The 19,682-nt window shown below is 48.3% G+C and overlaps 1 protein-coding gene across 2 annotated transcripts in view; it reads left to right on the top strand.

The window, feature by feature from the left end:
• Positions 1-19,682, top strand: part of MOSPD1 (motile sperm domain containing 1) — a 108,880-nt gene that overhangs the window by 65,384 nt on the left and 23,814 nt on the right. For both annotated transcript variants that reach the window (XM_075323741.1, XM_075323740.1), the window contains exons 4-6: positions 7,996-8,071; positions 11,017-11,240; positions 15,830-15,991. In XM_075323741.1, coding sequence (XP_075179856.1) covers positions 7,996-8,071; positions 11,017-11,240; positions 15,830-15,991 — 462 coding nt within the window. The remainder of the gene's footprint in view (positions 1-7,995; positions 8,072-11,016; positions 11,241-15,829; positions 15,992-19,682) is intronic.

Genomic DNA, 19,682 nt, shown 5'->3' with positions numbered 1-19,682 from the left:
CCATTGCTGAGCTAGCTCGGCACTGCTGGTAGTCCGATCCCGCAGCTGAAACAGTTTTAAGATACGGTCCTGGCGTTTGCTGGTCCTTCTTGGGCGCCCTGGAACCTTTTTGGCAACAATGGAAGCTCTCTCCTTGAAGTTCTTGATGATGCGATAGATTGTTGACTGAGGTGCAATCTTTGTAGCTGCGATACTCTTCACTGTTAGGCCATTTTTGTGCAGAGCAATGATGGCTGCACGTGTTTCTTTAGAGATAACCATGGTAACTGAAGAGAAACAATGATACCAAGCACCAGCCTCCTTTTAAAGTGTCCAGTGGTGTCATTCTTACTTAATCATGACTGATTGATCGCCAGCCCTGTCCTCATCAACACCCACACCTGTGTTAATGGAATAATCACTAAAACAATGTTAGCTGCTCCTTTTAAGGCAGGAATGCAATGATGTTGAAATGTGTTTTGGGGGTTAAAGTTCATTTTCTTAGCCAATATTGACTTTGCAAGTAATTGCTGCTAAGCTGATCACTCTTTATGACATTCTGGAGTATATGCAAATTGCCATTAGAAAAACTTAAGCAGTAGACTTTGTAAAAATGAATATTTGTAGCATTCTCAAAACTTTTGGCCATGACTGTATATATATATATATATATATATATATATATATATATATATATATATATATATATATATATATATATATATTACACATGCGTACACTTGGGATACCAAAGATTATATGTATGCCAGTAAAGACAAAGTTAAAAGAATAAAAACAATAAAAAAAAAAACAAAAAAAACCATATATATGAAGGAGAGGAAAAAGCTAAAGAGCAAAAATGAAAAAATGGTCCTGGTGGGAAGGAGTTAAATTGTAAAAAAAGAAAAAGCAAACTATTCCGTGATACTAAAGTTATAATGGGCAATGAAGTGCGTGCACTACTAAACTGTATGGGATCGTGTTTGGCAGGACATCACAGTTTGCTTAGGAAGGGAGTATTTTCTGTACTTGTCAAAATGTTATTACTTTTGCTTTGTCATTTTCCGTGAACACTTGTCACACGGGTCATATGAAAATGTTCTGAGATGGAATAATTGGCGGACGGTGAACGCAGTGCTGCAAGATTTTGTTTGTAACCTTTCGGTTTAGGAATTATACAACCACTCCAAGGGGAAAATCCGAGAATATTGCAGGGCAAAAAATACTGCATACAATGGTTCTCTATGGGACACTGGGAGCTTAAATTATTTAAAGTATTTTAGTGTTTTCTTAAAGGGGTTAATTGAAAGAAACTTTTTGGTTTAGACCTATGGATTAAATGGGTTGTCTGAGATAAAAAAAAAGGGGTAACATGGATAACAAAAGCACACTTATGCAGTTCCCGGCCAATCCAGTGCCAACGCTTCTTGTCTTTAAAGGGAATCTGTCACCTGGTGATTGGTTCCCCATCTGAGAGCAGCATAATGTAGAGACAGAGACCCTGATTCCAGCGATGTGTCACTTACTGGACTGTTTGCTGTCATTTTGATAAAATCAGTGTTTTCTACAGAGCTCATGAATATGCTGGACTACCTAGCAGCACACCAAGTAGTCCTTTAATGATAATCTACTGCTGATTAAACAGTGATTTTATTGAAACTACACTAAACAGCCCAGTAATTGACACATCGCTGGAATCAGATTCTCTGCCCCTACGTTATGTTGCTCTCAGATTCGAAGGCAGAAACCTGGTGACAGATTCCCTTTAAGTAGCTATGGCCTATACATCTAGGTGGCCAAACAGCCGATTAATGAGCTCAGTGGTCTTTTGTGGTACATGCTGAAACCAATAATTGTCTACTGTGGTCTTGTGTATGTAAAGCATGTAGTGATGGGCGAATAGTAACTATTCATGTTCGGATAATGCTTATAGAATACAGAGTACTTTTCCAGTATTCCTCATGACAAAACAAATGCTCGGGTTCCCCATCAACTTGCATTAGGTTCGTCATTCGTGACAAATACCGGAATAGTGCTATGGGATTCGTTCCGAATAATCCGAACACAAATAATTACTATTCGCTCAACACTTTCATTACCATTACCATTACCCGATATTTACCTTGGTTACCAGCGCACACGCTTAGCGCTGGCTCCCTGCTCTCCTAGCCAGGGTACACATCGGGTTAATTACCCGATGTGCAGGGCCGTATTTGCCACTAGGCACCCGTGGTCCCGTGCCTAGGGCGGCACGTTGCGGGGGGCGGCACTTTCTGGCAGCAAAAAAAAAAAAAAAAAAAAAAAAAAAATTTATATAAATTTTTTTTTTTTTTTTTTTTTTTTTTTACATCCCCGCCCCCCGTCCCTCCCTCCGTTACACTCGGCTGTGTTCGGGGGGGGGGGGGGGGTTGAGAGGGAGGAGAGGCGCATTTCTGTCTATTTAAATAGGCATAGTGATTAACCCCGGAAGTTCCATCGCCTGCACTTCCGGGTCAGAGGCGCGCGGGCGCGACAATCAGCTGACTGCCCCGTGCTGCAGCGGCCGTCCAATGCTGCAGACGACACGCCGCGGAGGAGGACGCGTCTGAAGCTGGAGCCAGCCAGAAGAGGAGCCAGCCAGAGCAGAGAGGCGGGCACCGGAGCAGGTAAGGCAGAGGCTGAGCCTAGAATGTATGGGCTCCTTACAGGTTAGTTGATGATCGTTGCAATGCCTCTTTTTGTCCACTATAATCATGCAAGGGGAGGCTGGGGGGAGAGAGGCTGAGGCTGGGGAGAGAGAGAGAGGCTGAGAGGCTGGGGGGGAGGCTGGGGAGAGAGAGAGAGGCTGAGAGGCTGGGGGGGAGGCTGGGGAGAGAGAGAGAGGCTGAGAGGCTGGGGGGGGGAGGCTGGGGAGAGAGAGAGAGGCTGAGAGGCTGGGGGGGAGGCTGGGGAGAGAGAGAGAGGCTGAGAGGCTGGGGGGGAGGCTGGGGAGAGAGAGAGAGGCTGGGGGGGAGGCTGGGGAGAGAGGCTGAGAGGCTGGGGGGGAGGCTGGGGAGAGAGAGAGAGGCTGAGAGGCTGGGGAGAGAGAGAGGCTGGGGGGGAGGCTGGGGAGAGAGAGAGGCTGGGGGGGAGGCTGGGGAGAGAGAGAGAGGCTGGGGGGGAGGCTGGGGAGAGAGGCTGAGAGGCTGGGGGGGAGGCTGGGGAGAGAGAGAGAGGCTGGGGGGGAGGCTGGGGAGAGAGAGAGAGGCTGAGAGGCTGGGGGGAGGCTGGGGAGAGAGAGAGAGGCTGAGAGGCTGGGGGGGAGGCTGGGGAGAGAGAGAGAGAGGCTGAGAGGCTGGGGGGGAGGCTGGGGAGAGAGAGTGAGAGGCTGGGGGGGAGGCTGGGGAGAGAGAGAGAGAGGCTGAGAGGCTGGGGGGGGAGGCTGGGGAGAGAGAGTGAGAGGCTGGGGGGGAGGCTGGGGAGAGAGAGAGAGGCTGAGAGGCTAGGGGGGAGGCTGGGGAGAGAGAGAGAGGCTGAGAGGCTGGGGGGGAGGCTGGGGAGAGAGAGAGAGAGGCTGAGAGGCTGGGGGGGAGGCTGGGGAGAGAGAGAGAGAGAGGCTGAGAGGCTGGGGGGGAGGCTGGGGAGAGAGAGAGAGGCTGAGAGGCTGGGGGGAGGCTGGGGAGAGAGAGAGAGGCTGAGAGGCTGGGGGGGAGGCTGGGGAGAGAGAGAGAGGCTGAGAGGCTGGGGAGAGAGAGAGAGGCTGAGAGGCTGGGGAGAGAGAGAGAGGCTGAGAGGCTGGGGAGAGAGAGAGGCTGTGGGGGAGGCTGGGGAGAGAGAGTGAGGCTGGGAGGAGAGAGGCTGATGCTGAGGGAGGCTGATGCTGGGGGAGGCTGGGAGGGGGGGGAGGGGGAGGGAAGCTGATGCTGAGGGAGACTTGGAGGAGGGAGGCTGATGCTGGGAGGAGGGAGGCTGATGCTGGGGGAGGCTGATGCTGAGGGAGGCTGATGCTGAGGGAGGCTGATGCTGGGGGAGGCTGATGCTGGGGGAGGCTGATGCTGGGGGAGGCTGATGCTGGGGGAGGCTGATGCTGGGGGAGGCTGGGAGGGGGAGGCTTGGAGGAGGGAAGCTGAGGGAGGCTGAGGGAGGAGGGAGGCTGAGGGAGGAGGGAGGCTGATGCTGGGAGGAGGGAGGCTGATGCTGGGGGAGGCTAGGAGGGAGGCTGATGCTGGGGGAGGCTGATTCTGAGGAAGGCTGATGCTGGGGGAGCCTGGGAGGAGGGAGGCTGATGCTGGGGGAGGCTGGGAGGAGGGAGGCTGATGCTGGGGGAGGCTGGGAGGAGAGAGGCTGATGCTGGAGGAGGCTCATGCTGGGGGAGGATGGGAGGAGAGAGGCTGATGCTGGGGTAAGCTGGGAGCAGGGAGGCTGATGCTGGGGGGAGAGAGGCTGATGCTGGGGGAGGCTGGGGGGAGAGAGGCTGATGCTGGGGGAGAGGCTGCTGCTGGAGGCAGGGGGAGAGAGGCTGCTGCTGGGGGAGGCTGGGGGGAGAGAGGCTGATGCTGGGGGAGAGGCTGCTGCTGGAGGCGGGGGGAGAGAGGCTGCTGCTGGGGGAATGGAAGAGAGGGGCCAATGCTAGAGACAGAGGACAAGGGTTGAGGGATAGAGCAATGACAATATCGATGGGGGGCAGTGTAAGGACTCAGAATAAGAGGGGGGCAGCATTGGGAGCTCATTATGGAGAAGGGGCAGCATGTGTGGGCTCAGTATGGAGTGAAGCAATGTACAGGAGTCAATATCAAGAGTGGGGTAGTGTGTGTGTGTGTGTGTGTCTCAGCATAAGCGCTAGTGTGGTGGTCTTAGTATGATGAGTGGGGCAGCATGGAGATGTCATTATGGAAAAGCGGAAGGCAGCATTAGGAGCTCATGGAGAGGGGCAGCATGCATGGGACACTCTGAGGAGGGGGCAGCATGCATGGGACACTGTGAGGAGAGGGCAGCATGCATGGGACACTGTGAGGAGGGGGCAGCATGCATGGGACACTGTGAGGAGGGGGCAGCATGCATGGGACATTGTGAGGAGTGGGCAGCATGCACAGGACACTGAGGAGGGGGCAGCATGCATGGGACACTGTGAGGAGGGGGCAGCATGCATGGGACACTGTGAGGAGGGGGCAGCATGCATGGGACATTGTGAGGAGGGGGCAGCATGCATGGGACATTGTGAGGAGGGGGCAGCATGCATGGGACATTGTGAGGAGGGGGCAGCATGCATGGGACATTGTGAGGAGGGGGCAGCATGCATGGGACATTGTGAGGAGGGGGCAGCATGCATGGGACATTGTGAGGAGGGGGCAGCATGCATGGGACACTGTGAGGAGGGGGCAGCATGCATGGGACACTGTGAGGAGGGGGCAGCATGCATGGGACACTGTGAGGAGGGGGCAGCATGCATGGGACCCTGTCAGGAGGGGGCAGCATGCATGGGACCCTGTCAGGAGGGGGCAGCATGCATGGGACCCTGTCAGGAGGGGGCAGCATGCATGGGACCCTGTCAGGAGGGGGCAGCATGCATGGGACCCTGTCAGGAGGGGGCAGCATGCATGGGACCCTTCAGGAGGGGGCAGCATGCATGGGACACTGTCAGGAGGGGGCAGCATGCATGGGACACTGTGAGGAGGGGGCAGCATGCATGGGACATTGTGAGGAGTGGGCAGCATGCACGGGACACTGAGGAGGGGGCAGCATGCATGGGACATTGTGAGGAGGGGGCAGCATGCATGGGACATTGTGAGGAGGGGACAGCATGCATGGGACACTGTCAGGAGGGGGCAGCATGCATGGGACACTGTCAGGAGGGGGCAGCATGCATGGGACACTGTCAGGAGGGGGCAGCATGCATGGGACACTGTCAGGAGGGGGCAGCATGCATGGGACACTGTCAGGAGGGGGCAGCATGCATGGGACACTGTCAGGAGGGGGCAGCATGCATGGGACACTGTGAGGAGGGGGCAGCATGCATGAGACACTGTCAGGAGGGGGCAGCATGCATGGGACACTGTCAGGAGGGGGCAGCATGCATGGGACACTGTGAGGAGGGGGCAGCATGCATGGGACACTGTGAGGAGGGGGCAGCATGCATGGGACACTGTGAGGAGGGGGCAGCATGCATGGGACACTGTCAGGAGGGGGCAGCATGCATGGGACACTGTCAGGAGGGGGCAGCATGCATGGGACACTGTCAGGAGGGGGCAGCATGCATGGGACACTGTCAGGAGGGGGCAGCATGCATGGGACACTGTCAGGAGGGGGCAGCATGCATGGGACACTGTCAGGAGGGGGCAGCATGCATGGGACACTGTCAGGAGGGGGCAGCATGCATGGGACACTGTCAGGAGGGGGCAGCATGCATGGGACACTGTCAGGAGGGGGCAGCATGCATGGGACACTGTCAGGAGGGGGCAGCATGCATGGGACACTGTCAGGAGGGGGCAGCATGCATGGGACACTGTGAGGAGGGGGCAGCATGCATGGGACACTGTGAGGAGGGGGCAGCATGCATGGGACACTGTGAGGAGGGGGCAGCATGCATGGGACACTGTGAGGAGGGGGCAGCATGCATGGGACACTGTGAGGAGGGGGCAGCATGCATGGGACACTGTGAGGAGGGGGCAGCATGCATGGGACACTGTGAGGAGGGGGCAGCATGCATGGGACACTGTGAGGAGGGGGCAGCATGCATGGGACACTGTGAGGAGGGGGCAGCATGCATGGGACACTGTGAGGAGGGGGCAGCATGCATGGGACACTGTGAGGAGGGGGCAGCATGCATGGGACACTGAGGAGGGGGCAGCATGCATGGGACATTGTGAGGAGGGGGCAGCATGCATGGGACATTGTGAGGAGGGGGCAGTATGCATGGGACACTGTGAGGAGGGGGCAGCATGCATGGGACATTGTGAGGAGGGGGCAGCATGCATGGGACACTGTGAGGAGGGGGCAGCATGCATGGGACATTGTGAGGAGGGGGCAGCATGCATGGAACATTGTGAGGAGGGGGCAGCATGCATGGGACATTGTGAGGAGGGGGCAGCATGATGTGAGGACAATATGCAGATCATATTTCATTATTGAGGAAGGTGTGGTGGGTATAATTTATAAGGGAGGGCAGTGTGTAGTATATTAGGGGCAGTGTGACAGTCACAGTATATAAGTGGGTACGGTGTGGTGGGAATATTTTATACTCATGCTATGTTTTGATGTGCCTGTGGTGATCCCCATTGGGGGGGGGGGGGGTTAGTGCCCTTCGTTTCTCATTGATACTTTTTCAAGTGTTTTACAGAGTAGATCTGCCTTAAACAGATGTCGTGTGCGAAAACTCAGTTTTACGTTGTCACTAAGGGGCGCGACCACTTAAAGTGCCTAGGGCAGCACGAAGGCAAAATACAGCCCTGCCGATGTGTACTCCGGCTACGTGTGCAGGGAGCCAGCGCTAAGCGGTGTGCTCTCACGCTGTCAGCGCCGGCTCCCTGCTCACGTAGCTGGAGTACACATCGGGTAATTAACCTGATATGTACTCCAGCTACGTGTGCAGGGAGCCGGCACTGGCAGCGTGAGAGCGCGGTGCTAGTAACTAAGATAAATATCGGGTAACCAAGGAAAGGGCTTGTTGGTTACCCGATGTTTACCTTGGTTACAGCTTACCGCAGGCTGCCAGACGCCGGCTCCCTGCTTCCTGCTCGCTTCAGTTCGTCGCTCTGTCGCTGTCACACACAGCGATGTGTGCTTCACAGCGGGAGAGTGACGACCAAAAAATGAAGCAGGACATTCAGCAACGACCGGCGACCTCACAGCAGGGGCCAGGTCGTTGCTGGATGCCACACACAGCGACAGCAACGGGACGTCGCTGCAACGTCACAGAAAATGGTGACGTAGCATCGACGTCGCTGTCGCTGTGTGTGACACCACCTTTACAATACAAGTGTTACTGATAAAACATGCTACAGTTTGTTCCGCTGATTAGTCCAGCTCTGCGCTCACCGACACTGTTTTCTCTCTCTGCAGTCTTGTGCACATCCCCAAACAAATACGCTGTTGTTGATGCTGCTGGTGCGGTGAAACCTCAGTGCTGCGTTGATATGTGAGTATTTTATATCCAGGTGGATTATTCTTAACTCGGACCTTATAAATTCAGCCTGACAAAAGGGACCTGTTCTATAAAAATAACAGGACGTCCACAAAGCTCACACTCACCAACCAAGTACATGGTTTGGGGACTGTCGCTGACGGAGGCCCTATCTGTTTCATGGACACGACCATGTGGAGGACGTAAGTTCCTTATCCCAATGCAACTGCAGTGCTTTACTATGTAAAAGGATCCCGTTTCCCCAAGCCGCGCAATCCCAAGTTCCAGAGGCATTTCTTCGCCTTGAATATTGTAATCTTGCCCCCCTGACTTACTCATCTTCTTTTTTTGTGCTTGAAGTTTTGTGCATGCACATGATATGTTTTCTTAAAGACTGTAAAATGCTTACATTGAATAAGGAAACTCTGGTATTGCATTACCGCTATAGGAATATTTGAAAAAAGAGATATTTAGCTTATGTATTGACCAATGCATGTGAGCCCAATAACCAATGACAAGGTGATCTTATTATACTGGGACCCTCAAAGGGAACCTGTCAGGTCCAATATGCACCCAGAGCCACGAGCAGTTCTGGGTGCATTTTGTTATTCCCTGCTTATCCGTCCCTGTATACACTAGCATAGATAAAGAGAGCTTTAGAAAAAGTATTTCTAAAGATCGTTTATCATATGCTAATGAGCTCGGGGACTAGTCCCTTGGGCGTTAATTCCCCTGGCTATTCGGCTCCATTAACATGTTAGTACACCCCTGTGGGCCCCTTTGGGTGTGCTAACATGCTAATAAACGAAGCAAAAGAAGAGGAGGACACTCACTGAGCTGCCGTATACCAAAGAATCTGTTTATCTCAGCATCAGGTAAAATGTAAAAAGAGCGGAGGGGAGGGATGCACGGCACAGCAGACTTTCTGCTGTGCTGTGCATCTCTCCCCTCCGCTGTTTTTACATTTTACCTGATGCTGAAATAAACGGATTCTTTGGTATATGGCAGCCCGGTGAGTGTCCTCCTCTTCTTTAGCTTCGTTGGATGGGACTTATGCTGGGAAGGAGCACCAGTGTCCGGAGCATAGCTGTTACCATGCTCGAGTAAGCTGTGCCGGAGTCTAAGTGAAAAAGTGAATTGGTTTGGATATTGGTTAGTGTACTGATTAGTGCCCGGTGTTCTTTTTTTCTTGGATTCCTTTGCTTTAACATGCTAATGAATGTGCAGCATCACAGGATGATCTCACTCACCTCTCCGCCGCCATAACGTCTGATGCTGGATTTCGGCTCAGTGCGAATGATGTCCTGGCTTCAAACTGAAGTAGTGCGCATGACCCAAACTCCGGGGTCATGCGCACTGAGCCGAAATCCATTGGCGGACACAATGGCATAGGTGAGTGAGATCATCCTCTGTCGCTGCACATTCATTAGCATGTTAGCACACCCACAGGGGCATACTAACATGCTAATGGAGCCGACTAGCCAGGGGCACTAACGCCCAAGGGACTAGTCCCCTTGCTCATAAGCATACGGTAAAAGATCTTTAGAAATACGTTTCTAAAGATCTCTTTATCTATGCTTGTCTATACAGGGACAGTTAGGCAGGGAATAGCAATATACATCGGAACTGCTCATAGTTCTGGGTGCTATTGAACCTGACAAGTTTCCTTTAAAATGCCTCTATCTGGGTTAAAAACCTACATGTCTTGGTAGCTAGGATCCAGCTATGGTTACAGGGCGTAGTGCTCAATCAGAAAGAAATGCACTACAAATCTATCAAAAAGATTAACACATAGGCTTTGTTCATTCGTGAACATAGCTGGATCCTTTCTGCCCAGACATGTAGGTTTTTAACCCAGACAGAGGCATTTGAGTTAGGGTCCTGGTATATAGAGATACACCTTGTCATGGTTACCGGGCTCACATGCATTGGCCAATACATAAACTAAATATCTTTTTTTTTTTCAAAATATTCCTATAGCAGTAATGCAATACCAGAGTTCTCTTATTCATTGTTAGCATTATAGAGTGCAACTATATGTGTTTTGTAGTTATATTGTGTTTTCAGCTGGCACCTGTTCACACCTGTTGTATGTGCGGGTCATGCTTTTTGATATATTTGTAGTGCATTTCTTTCTGATTGAGCATTCTGCCCTATAACCAGGCTATGTCCAGCCTCCTTTTTAGCTGGATCCTAGCTGCCCAGACATGTAGGTTTTTAACCTGGATTTAGGCATTTCAACTTAGGGTTCTGGTGTATTGAGATAAACCTTGTCACTGGTTACCGGGCTAACATGCATTGGCCAATACATAAGCTAGATATCTCTTTTTTTCAAATATTTCTATAGCAGTAATGCAATACTAGAGTTCCCTTATTCATTGTTAGGATTTTAGAGTGCAGCTGTATGTATTTAGTTGTTTTCTTGAAGAGGATGGGTGTACTCTTCATAGCTTCACCGGCGCATTGTGCATGCCCTGTAAGGCATAGTGATGCCAAAGGTAGTCATTCACTTGTTCAAGATTTCAGGCGCTGAAAAGATGATCAGGTGGAGTCTTAATTATAGCATATAGGGCCAGATTGGTTTAGAGACCCCCTTCAACCCAACCGCACAACCTCTCCCCCCCTCAAACTAGTTAGATTCACTATCATAAGCCGGGGGGGTCATTAACACTTGATTTTTGTAATATTACCAACTATTGCGTGAGTTATCAAGGGCATTATTGGGTTGCTGGATTATCCTTTTAAATAGTACATCAGTGGTTTGTAAGGTTTGGGGCATAAGACAGGTTCCCTTTAAATATATTTTTGGGGTACTGTAAAGTGGATGATTATCTTTCATTGTGATGAAAGCAGACTAGAACGTTGCTTATCCAATCCCGATATTCTCCATATCAGCCGGTATTACAATCTAGATTTTGCTGAACATAAACTATAATTGTGTGTTCTCTTCTCTCCTGCAGCGTCATTCGACATAAAGATGTCCGAGCCAGTCACTTTGGCGTCATTGACAAATTCCGCCTTCAAGTGTCCGAACAAAGCCAGAGAAAAGCGTTGGGGCGCAAAGAGGTAATAGCAACACTTCTTCCGTCCGCGAAAGAGCAACAGCACAAAGAGGAGGAAGAGAAGAGGATCAAAGAACATTTAGCGGAAAGTGTCTTCTTTGAGCAGACACCATGCCAAGCGGGTGAGTGGAGTTATAGAAATGTGCAGAAGTCATCAGTAATTTGACAACAGTTACTTATCCATTACCTATCTGCTTATCACACTGCATTCAAAATGTTCATTAGTCCACATATGTTTCTGAAAGGATTTTTTACAATGTTCTTGCAAGACCATGAGATGCATCGAAACCGTACAGCTGTGGGAACAGGAAGCTGGTTGTCAAAACCTCTCATGGAGAAGACAGAGATGGTTTATTATGATTTCTGCCTTCCTGATCTCTCATTCCGAGCTGTGTATTCAGTCCTGTAATTAGCAATGATCAGAGCCAGCGACCACACGATTGCTGGGAGGTGCTGAGAATTTGCAGGTGCTGCTGGGTTTAGGAGGCTGAATTTTGCCTTTCAAGTGTCTGCGTTCTATTCCGCAGCATTTAAGTCACTGCATGTGCATTTCAAAACTCAGCCGAAAAGCTGCATTTTGAAAGCATTGTGCGTGCAAAATTCTTGCGGAATTCATGCGTTCTGGATGCTTGCTCTGCCATAGACAGAGAGGGAAAAGCATTCGTAACGCACAAAAGAAGTGACATGTTGCTTTTTAGAACGCAGCGTTTTGGCAAAATATTTCAGCAGCCAAAACACTGCGTTCTAAAACGCAACGTGCGGATGGAATTTGCACAATCTTAATAGATTGTGCTGGGGACGCAGGATGCATGATTTTATGCTGCAGAGCAAAACGCAGCGTAAAAGAAGCATGCAACACGCAGACGTGCGCACACAGCCTTATAGTCACCTTTAGGCCCGTTTCACACGTCAGTGAAAAACACAGACGTTTTTCACTGGCGTGTAAAACACGCACATGTCCCTGCGTGTGCCGTGAATCACGGCACACGTGGGTTGTCTAAGTGCAATCCGGGCTCCGTTCTCCATGGCCCGTGATTGCACTTAGAAATCAACTCACCTGCGCCCGCTCCCGCTCTCCATGGTGCTGATCGCTCCCGTGGTGCAGCATCCGGCCGGCGCTGACCCCTGCAGCAGCTGCTTCCGGGTCGGCTGTGTCGTGCATCATTAATATGCGCGACAGTAATCAGCCGGCTTAGAAGCAGCAAGCTGCACGGGCTGCAGAGAGCGCTGCTGAAGCCGGGTGAGTAAAAATGTTTATTATTTTAAAAGCACGTTTTTTTCTGGCACGTGTTTCACGGACCACACCACTGTGTGGTCCATGGACATCAATGATGCCAGAAAAAAAATGGACATGTCTCCGTGCGGCAATCACGCACACGCGGGTACGCCGCACGGAGACACGTGCAGTAAAAAATCACTGACGTGTGAGCAGACCCATTCATTATAATGGGTCTGCGTATGTCAGTGATTCTGGTACGTTTAAAAAAAAGCACAAACGTCCCAGAATCACTGACGTGTGAAAGGGGCCTTACAGAGGAGTCAAGCAATAACAAAACAATATAGATTGGTAGATGTGCCCACCAAAAGTCTTTTATGGTCTTAGGGAGAGAGGGGAAAAATGGGTAAATACTAGACAAAACAAGAAAAATTACATAAATATAAGAAAATGCAAAAAAAAAAAACCTCCCACTGCATTTCTCTGTTAGGAAAAAAAAAACAGTATATGTAAAACGAATAGCAACATAAATTCACAACGCAATGATGCTAAATAAATTTTAATAGCACTTTATGGTATTATATATATAAATAAAATACCATAAAGTGCTATTAAAATTTATATATATGTTCACTTATATAGCACAATTTATTCCATAGCACATTAAATACAGTGCCTACAAGTAGTATTCAACCCCCTGCAGATTTAGCAGGTTTGATAAGATGCAAATAAGTTAGAGCCTGCAAACTTCAAACAAGAGCAGGATTTATTAACAGATGCATAAATCTTACAAACCAACAAGTTATGTTGCTCAGTTAAATTTTAATAAATTTTCAACATAAAAGTGTGGGTCAATTATTATTCAACCCCTAGGTTTAATATTTTGTGGAATAACCCTTGTTTGCAATTACAGCTAATAATCATCTTTTATAAGACCTGATCAGGCCGGCACAGGTCTCTGGAGTTATCTTGGCCCACTCCTCCATGCAGATCTTCTCCAAGTTATCTAGGTTCTTTGGGTGTCTCATGTGGACTTTAATCTTGAGCTCCTTCCACAAGTTTTCAATTGGGTTAAGGTCAGGAGACTGACTAGGCCACTGCAACACCTTGATTTTTTCCCTCTTGAACCAGGCCTTGGTTTTCTTGGCTGTGTGCTTTGGGTCGTTGTCTTGTTGGAAGATGAAATGACGACCCATCTTAAGATCCTTGATGGAGGAGCGGAGGTTCTTGGCCAAAATCTCCAGGTAGGCCGTGCTATCCATCTTCCCATGGATGCGGACCAGATGGCCAGGCCCCTTGGCTGAGAAACAGCCCCACAGCATGATGCTGCCACCACCATGCTTGACTGTAGGGATGGTATTCTTGGGGTCGTATGCAGTGCCATCCAGTCTCCAAACGTCACGTGTGTGGTTGGCACCAAAGATCTCGATCTTGGTCTCATCAGACCAGAGAACCTTGAACCAGTCTGTCTCAGAGTCCTCAAAGTGATCATGAGCAAACTGTAGACGAGCCTTGACATGACGCTTTGAAAGTAAAGGTACCTTACGGGCTCGTCTGGAACGGAGACCATTGCGGTGGAGTACGTTTCTTATGGTATTGACTGAAACCAATGTCCCCACTGCCATGAGATCTTCCCGGAGCTCCTTCCTTGTTGTCCTTGGGTTAGCCTTGACTCTTCGGACAAGCCTGGCCTCGGCACGGGTGGAAACTTTCAAAGGCTGTCCAGGCCGTGGAAGGCTAACAGTAGTTCCATAAGCCTTCCACTTCCGGATGATGCTCCCAACAGTGGAGACAGGTAGGCCCAACTCCTTGGAAAGGGTTTTGTACCCCTTGCCAGCCTTGTGACCCTCCACGATCTTGTCTCTGATGGCCTTGGAATGCTCCTTTGTCTTTCCCATGTTGACCAAGTATGAGTGCTGTTCACAAGTTTGGGGAGGGTCTTAATTAGTCAGAAAAGGCTGGAAAAAGAGATAATTAATCCAAACATGTGAAGCTCATTGTTCTTTGTGCCTGAAATACTTCTTAATACTTTAGGGGAACCAAACAGAATTCTTGTGGTTTGAGGGGTTGAATAATAAATGACCCTCTGAATAAACTTTTCACAATTTAAAAAAAAAAAAAAAAAAAAAAAAGAAATAACATTCTATTTTGCTGCAGTGCATTTCACACTTCCAGGCTGATCTACAGCCCAAATGTCACAATGCCAAGTTAATTCCGAATGTGTAAACCTGCTAAATCTGCAGGGGGTTGAATACTACTTGTAGGCACTGTACATCATCATCACTGTCCCCATTGGGGCTCACAATCTAAATTCCCTATCAGTATTTCTTTGGAGTGTGGGAGGAAACTGGAGTACCCGGAGGAAACCCACGCAAATACGGGGAGGACATACAGACTCCTTGTTGGCCTTGGTGGGATTTGAGCCCAGGTCCCCATTGCTTCAAGACTACAATGTTAAGCGCTGAGCCTCAGTGCTGCCTATTAAGGAGTAAAATAGAAAAAAAAATGGATGCATATTTTTTTTTTTTCATTATTTTTTTCACTCAATTTTACCAAAAACTCAAACAACAGTGCTATACTGGAGCCATCATGTTGATTCTAAACATACATTTAGTTGTGAGATTGGATGTATAGGTTCTGAAATACAGGCAAGTAAAGTTTGTGACATGCACTGTTGCTTGATTGATAGCAGCTACAGAATATCTAATAGGTTGGTCGGGTTTTGCTAGTTATTCCCGCCCCTGTCTGTCCTTCCTCCCCTTGTCTCTGTTATTACAGAGGGAGGAAGGATAGGGAGAGGAAGGACAGGCTGGCAGACAGGGGCGGGAGTAACTAGTAAAACCTGACCCACCTATTAGATATTCTGCAGCACCTATCAATCAAATAACAGTGCATTTCACAAACTTTACTTACCTATATTTCAGAAAGTATACATCCGATTTCACAACTAAAGGTAAGTATAGAATCAGCATGCTAGCGCCAGTATAGCACTGGCTTTATATTATATATGAAAATCCTGGTGGTTGGTCCTCTTTAAAGAAATTCTGAATAGATATGTGATACAATAATTAGCATCAGAGCGTGCAAAGTTCGGGCCAGCAGCACTTTGATGCCTCTTGTCTAAATTGTTAATCTGGAGGAAAGCACCGCTTCCCAGCCAACAGGAAGCAGAGAGGCAGGGGAGGGGTGCGCTCTGGTGGATGGAAGGTTGAAACAAATATGTGGCTTCATGGTTTAGGAGTAAAACTAAAAGAAAAAAATATTGGTTATTATAGCAAGTATCTAATTTAATTCCCGCCCTTGTGATATGCAATATTTCCATGCTGTGGCCGCTATTTATAAACTCGCCATAAAACCTAATTATTGGACACAGTTGGTAAGAACAGTCACTTGTTGTAGAACCCTGTCAATCATTTGTCAAAATTCTGATGAAAGTTCGGATTTTAGCAACAAAAAGTGAATTATTATTTATTTCTATTTTATTCCTTCTTCCAGATGTGAGAAATTCTTCCTCAGGACCGAGCCTACTGATGGTCTTCCTTGGCATGGTTTGCATTGCCGCACTGATAATGCCCACTTTGGGTGAAATGGAGTCTGTGGTGCCTGTCTACCTCCACTTAAGTGTGAATCAAAAATTAGTGGCTGCCTATGTTTTAGGTAAGAATAACCAGCAGAAAACGGGGAATGAAGCCTCATAGTGTTCACCGGAGAGCCACAAGTTATGCATAATGTCTACCCAGGTAGCTGCATCGTCACCTGTCCCTATGTGAGAAGTATTACCGCCCGGTCATGTGAATGTTGGCCATAGCATTGTCACCGCAGGGTCAGTGAAGACCACCATGATTATGGCACTGCAGCAGCAGACAATTGATTAAAGGGAACCTGTCAGGTCCCATATGTGTTCTGACGAACAAGCAGGGTGCTGTGTGGCCTAGTAACCCCTTCCTACCCATCCCTGTGTAGTAATATTGTGTAATATGAATGGATAAAAAAAAACATTTTATTACTTGCGTGCCTGGGCGTCGCATCGCCCCGTGGGCGTTTGCATGTTTTCCATGGTGTCACGTCCCTGTGGGCGTGATACCATGGATTTACATGAGTGACGTCACCGTCAGCTCCTTGAGATCCCGCGCATGCGCGCTTGCCATTCCCGCAGCCTTGTTATCCGGGTGCTTGCTTACCAGCTTCAGACGCGCTCTGCGCATTCTCGTAACCGCCAGAGTCTTCTGAGCATGCGCAGAACGCATCTGAAGCCGAAAACCAAGCACCCGGATAACAAGGTTGTGGGAATGGCAAGCGCGCACGCGCGGGATCTCAAGGAGCTGACAGTGACGTCACTCATGGAAATCCATGGTGTCACGCCCACAGGTGTTTGATAACACGAAAAGCATGCAAACGCCCACGGTGCGATGCGACGCACAAACCCTGTCTAAACCCTCTGATCATTTACATAGGGAACATGTAAGTAATAAAATGTTTTTTTTATACATTCATATTACAACACAGGAATGGGTAGGAAGGGGTTTCTATGCCACAGGTTACCCTGCTTGTAGGTAAGAACACATATGGGACCTGACCGGTTCCATTTAAGGGTTCATTTATTATAACACATTTCCAGTGAATTTTTTAAAAAAATTTCTGGACAACTTCTCAAACTACTTTGCACTGTTTTTACCCATGAATGTACCTATTTCATCTTTTATGTCCCTCTTCTGTGACCATTACCATAACTGATAATGTTTGCTAATATTGGTGGGCCATTGAGGAGTGTAACATGAACAGATTCTCCCAAAACCAGTGTCTGCCTGCAACCAATCACAGACGTCGGTGGGTGTGTCTATATCGTACTGTAAAAATAAATAAAATCTTTAGCGTAGGAGGAACCTCATGCAACTTTAAAAAAAAAAAAAAAATTTAAAAAATGACATGCGGTCCCCCTCCTCAATTTTGATACCCAGCCAGGATAGAACTCAACAGCTGGGGCTGGTATTCTCAGACTTGGAGGTCCATGCTTATTGGGCAGCCCCCAGTCTAAAAATAGCAGCTTGCAGCCGCCCGGGATTGTCGCATCATTAGATGCGACAAGCCCGGCGCTTTACCCGACTCTTCCAGATTGTGCTGATGTGGTGGAAATCAGGGTAATGAGGGGTTAATAACAGCCCACAGCTGCTACTAACCCCTAGATTGGTAATGGCAGGCGTCTGAGATCCCCCCTTTAGTAAACTGTAAGTGAAGAGAAATAAACACAAACCGAAAAATTCCTTTATTTGTAATAAAATACAAAAAAAACCCTCTTTCACCACTTTAATAACCCCCAAAACACCCCTGCAGGTCTGACATAATGTGTTTTGGGGTTAATAAAGTGGTGAAAGAGGATTTTTTTTTTGTATTTTATTCCAAATAATGGATTTATTTGGTGTTTGTGTTAATTTACTTTCATTTACAGATTAGTAATGGGGGAGTATCTCATAGACGCCCCCCTTTACTAATCTAGGGTTTAGTGGTAGCTTGTGGGCTGTTATTAATCCCTTATTACCCTGATTGCCAGCGCACCAGGTCATACTAAAATCTCTCATTAGCCCTATCTCTGGTTGCATTGATACTAGCTAAGTATTTTTATGACTTTTGGTGCTTTTAATGGAGTCATTTATATGCAGCTCCTCACGTCTGTATAATTGTGTTTTTACTTCAGCATCTTTTTATCTAACATTATTCACCAGCTTTCATGGTAATGGATAAATGCACATTATGAAATGTCTTACACAGGGTGGTGCACAGCCAGCTGTCACAGTAATGCATTGTATGACACCCTTGGTGCATTATATCAGCAAACTTCTAATATTTTTCTGCACATTATCTCCAGTTAAAAAGATTGCTTGTAAGTGGCTTCCACACCTCCGCTTTTCCTTAGTTTGTTTACTTCCCTTCAGCTGCATTAATATCAGAACTTACTCATTTGGAGTACAGCTGATGGCAGTGATGGGTCAGCTCAGCATGTGTATCACTAACTGTGGGGAGAAGCTGCTGCATGAGATCGTTCTGGTACGCACAACACTCAGGAGGAGACAGGAGCTGATCTGACCCATCACTGACCCACCCATCACCATCTGACCCATCACTGCAATCAATCATCTGTACTCCAAATCAGTATCTTATGATATATATGTGTAGCTGAGGGCAGGCAATAGAATGAAGCAAAGCATGTCATTTTTGTTCAGGAATGAATCCCCTAGTAAAGGGATTTACAAAAGTGTAGTTGCTCTTTCAGGACATTTCTCAGGAACCTTCTGGGGTTGAGCAGACATAATTTTTCTTTTACTTAAATGCATGTATTTTGGGTTAACAAAAATTTCCTATTGGTGTTCATTAAGAATTTTGCATCACCTGGCTTATACAGCCTCTTCTGTTCCCTGCTTATTGCTGGCCTCAGAATGAGTCAACTGAGAACCCTTGAGTGAGCTGACTCGTTTGTAAGCCTGGTTTCACATTAGTGTTTTCCTGCCGCACTCGCAGATCCGGCACAAGGACAGTACAGTACATTAAAGTTCACTGGCAAGCTTTCCGGCACATGCGGTTGTGACGACATGGTCTCTCATGGGTTAAAGTTTCTTAAAATTCAGCCAGACAGGATGATAAATTGTTTATAGACGGGGGATAAGTCCCTCATTGTTTCTACAAGACTCTTGTTGACTCATGTAATTGTGTTGGCCACTGAAAGCCAGACATATTGTTTCTCCAGACTCCTTCAGTAACCATTGTAACGTAGTTGTGTATTGCTAATGTGATTACCTTAGTAGCCATTATCGAGTCTGTGACTTGCAGACTTCATATAGATATCCTCAGTTTTTCTGTAGACATCATTTGGATGAACATTGTCCATGCAGCTTGAGATTCATCCAATGGGAGAGGTGATCTTGTCCAACCAATCGATGAGGACGCAGTGTATCCAAGTGGAAGGCTGTGGCTATAAAAGGGATTTCTTTAAGCCACCAGGTTGTTGATGGATGCTGATGGATCCAGTCTAAAGGTCCAGTCACACTAAGCAACTTACCAGCGATCCCAACAACGATAGGGATCGCTGGTAAGTTGCTAGGAGGTTGCTGGTGAGATGTCACACTGCAACGCTCCAGCGATCCCACCAGCAACCTGACCTGGCAGGGATCGCTGGAGCGTGGCTACACAAGTTGCTGGTGAGCTCACCAGCAACCAGTGACAAGCCCCCAGCGCTGCGTGGAAGCTGCTGCGCTTGGTAACTAAGGTAAATATCGGGTAACCAACCCGATATTTACCTTGGTTACCACCGCACGGAGCTACACGTGCAGAGAGCAGGGAGCAGCGCACACTGAGC

Source organism: Anomaloglossus baeobatrachus, chromosome 9 (genome assembly GCF_048569485.1).
Source record: "Anomaloglossus baeobatrachus isolate aAnoBae1 chromosome 9, aAnoBae1.hap1, whole genome shotgun sequence".
In the NCBI taxonomy this organism is placed as follows: Eukaryota; Metazoa; Chordata; class Amphibia; order Anura; family Aromobatidae; genus Anomaloglossus; species Anomaloglossus baeobatrachus.
The sequence above is the reverse complement of the archived record's forward strand: the minus strand, read 5'-3'. Positions and strand labels throughout refer to the sequence as shown.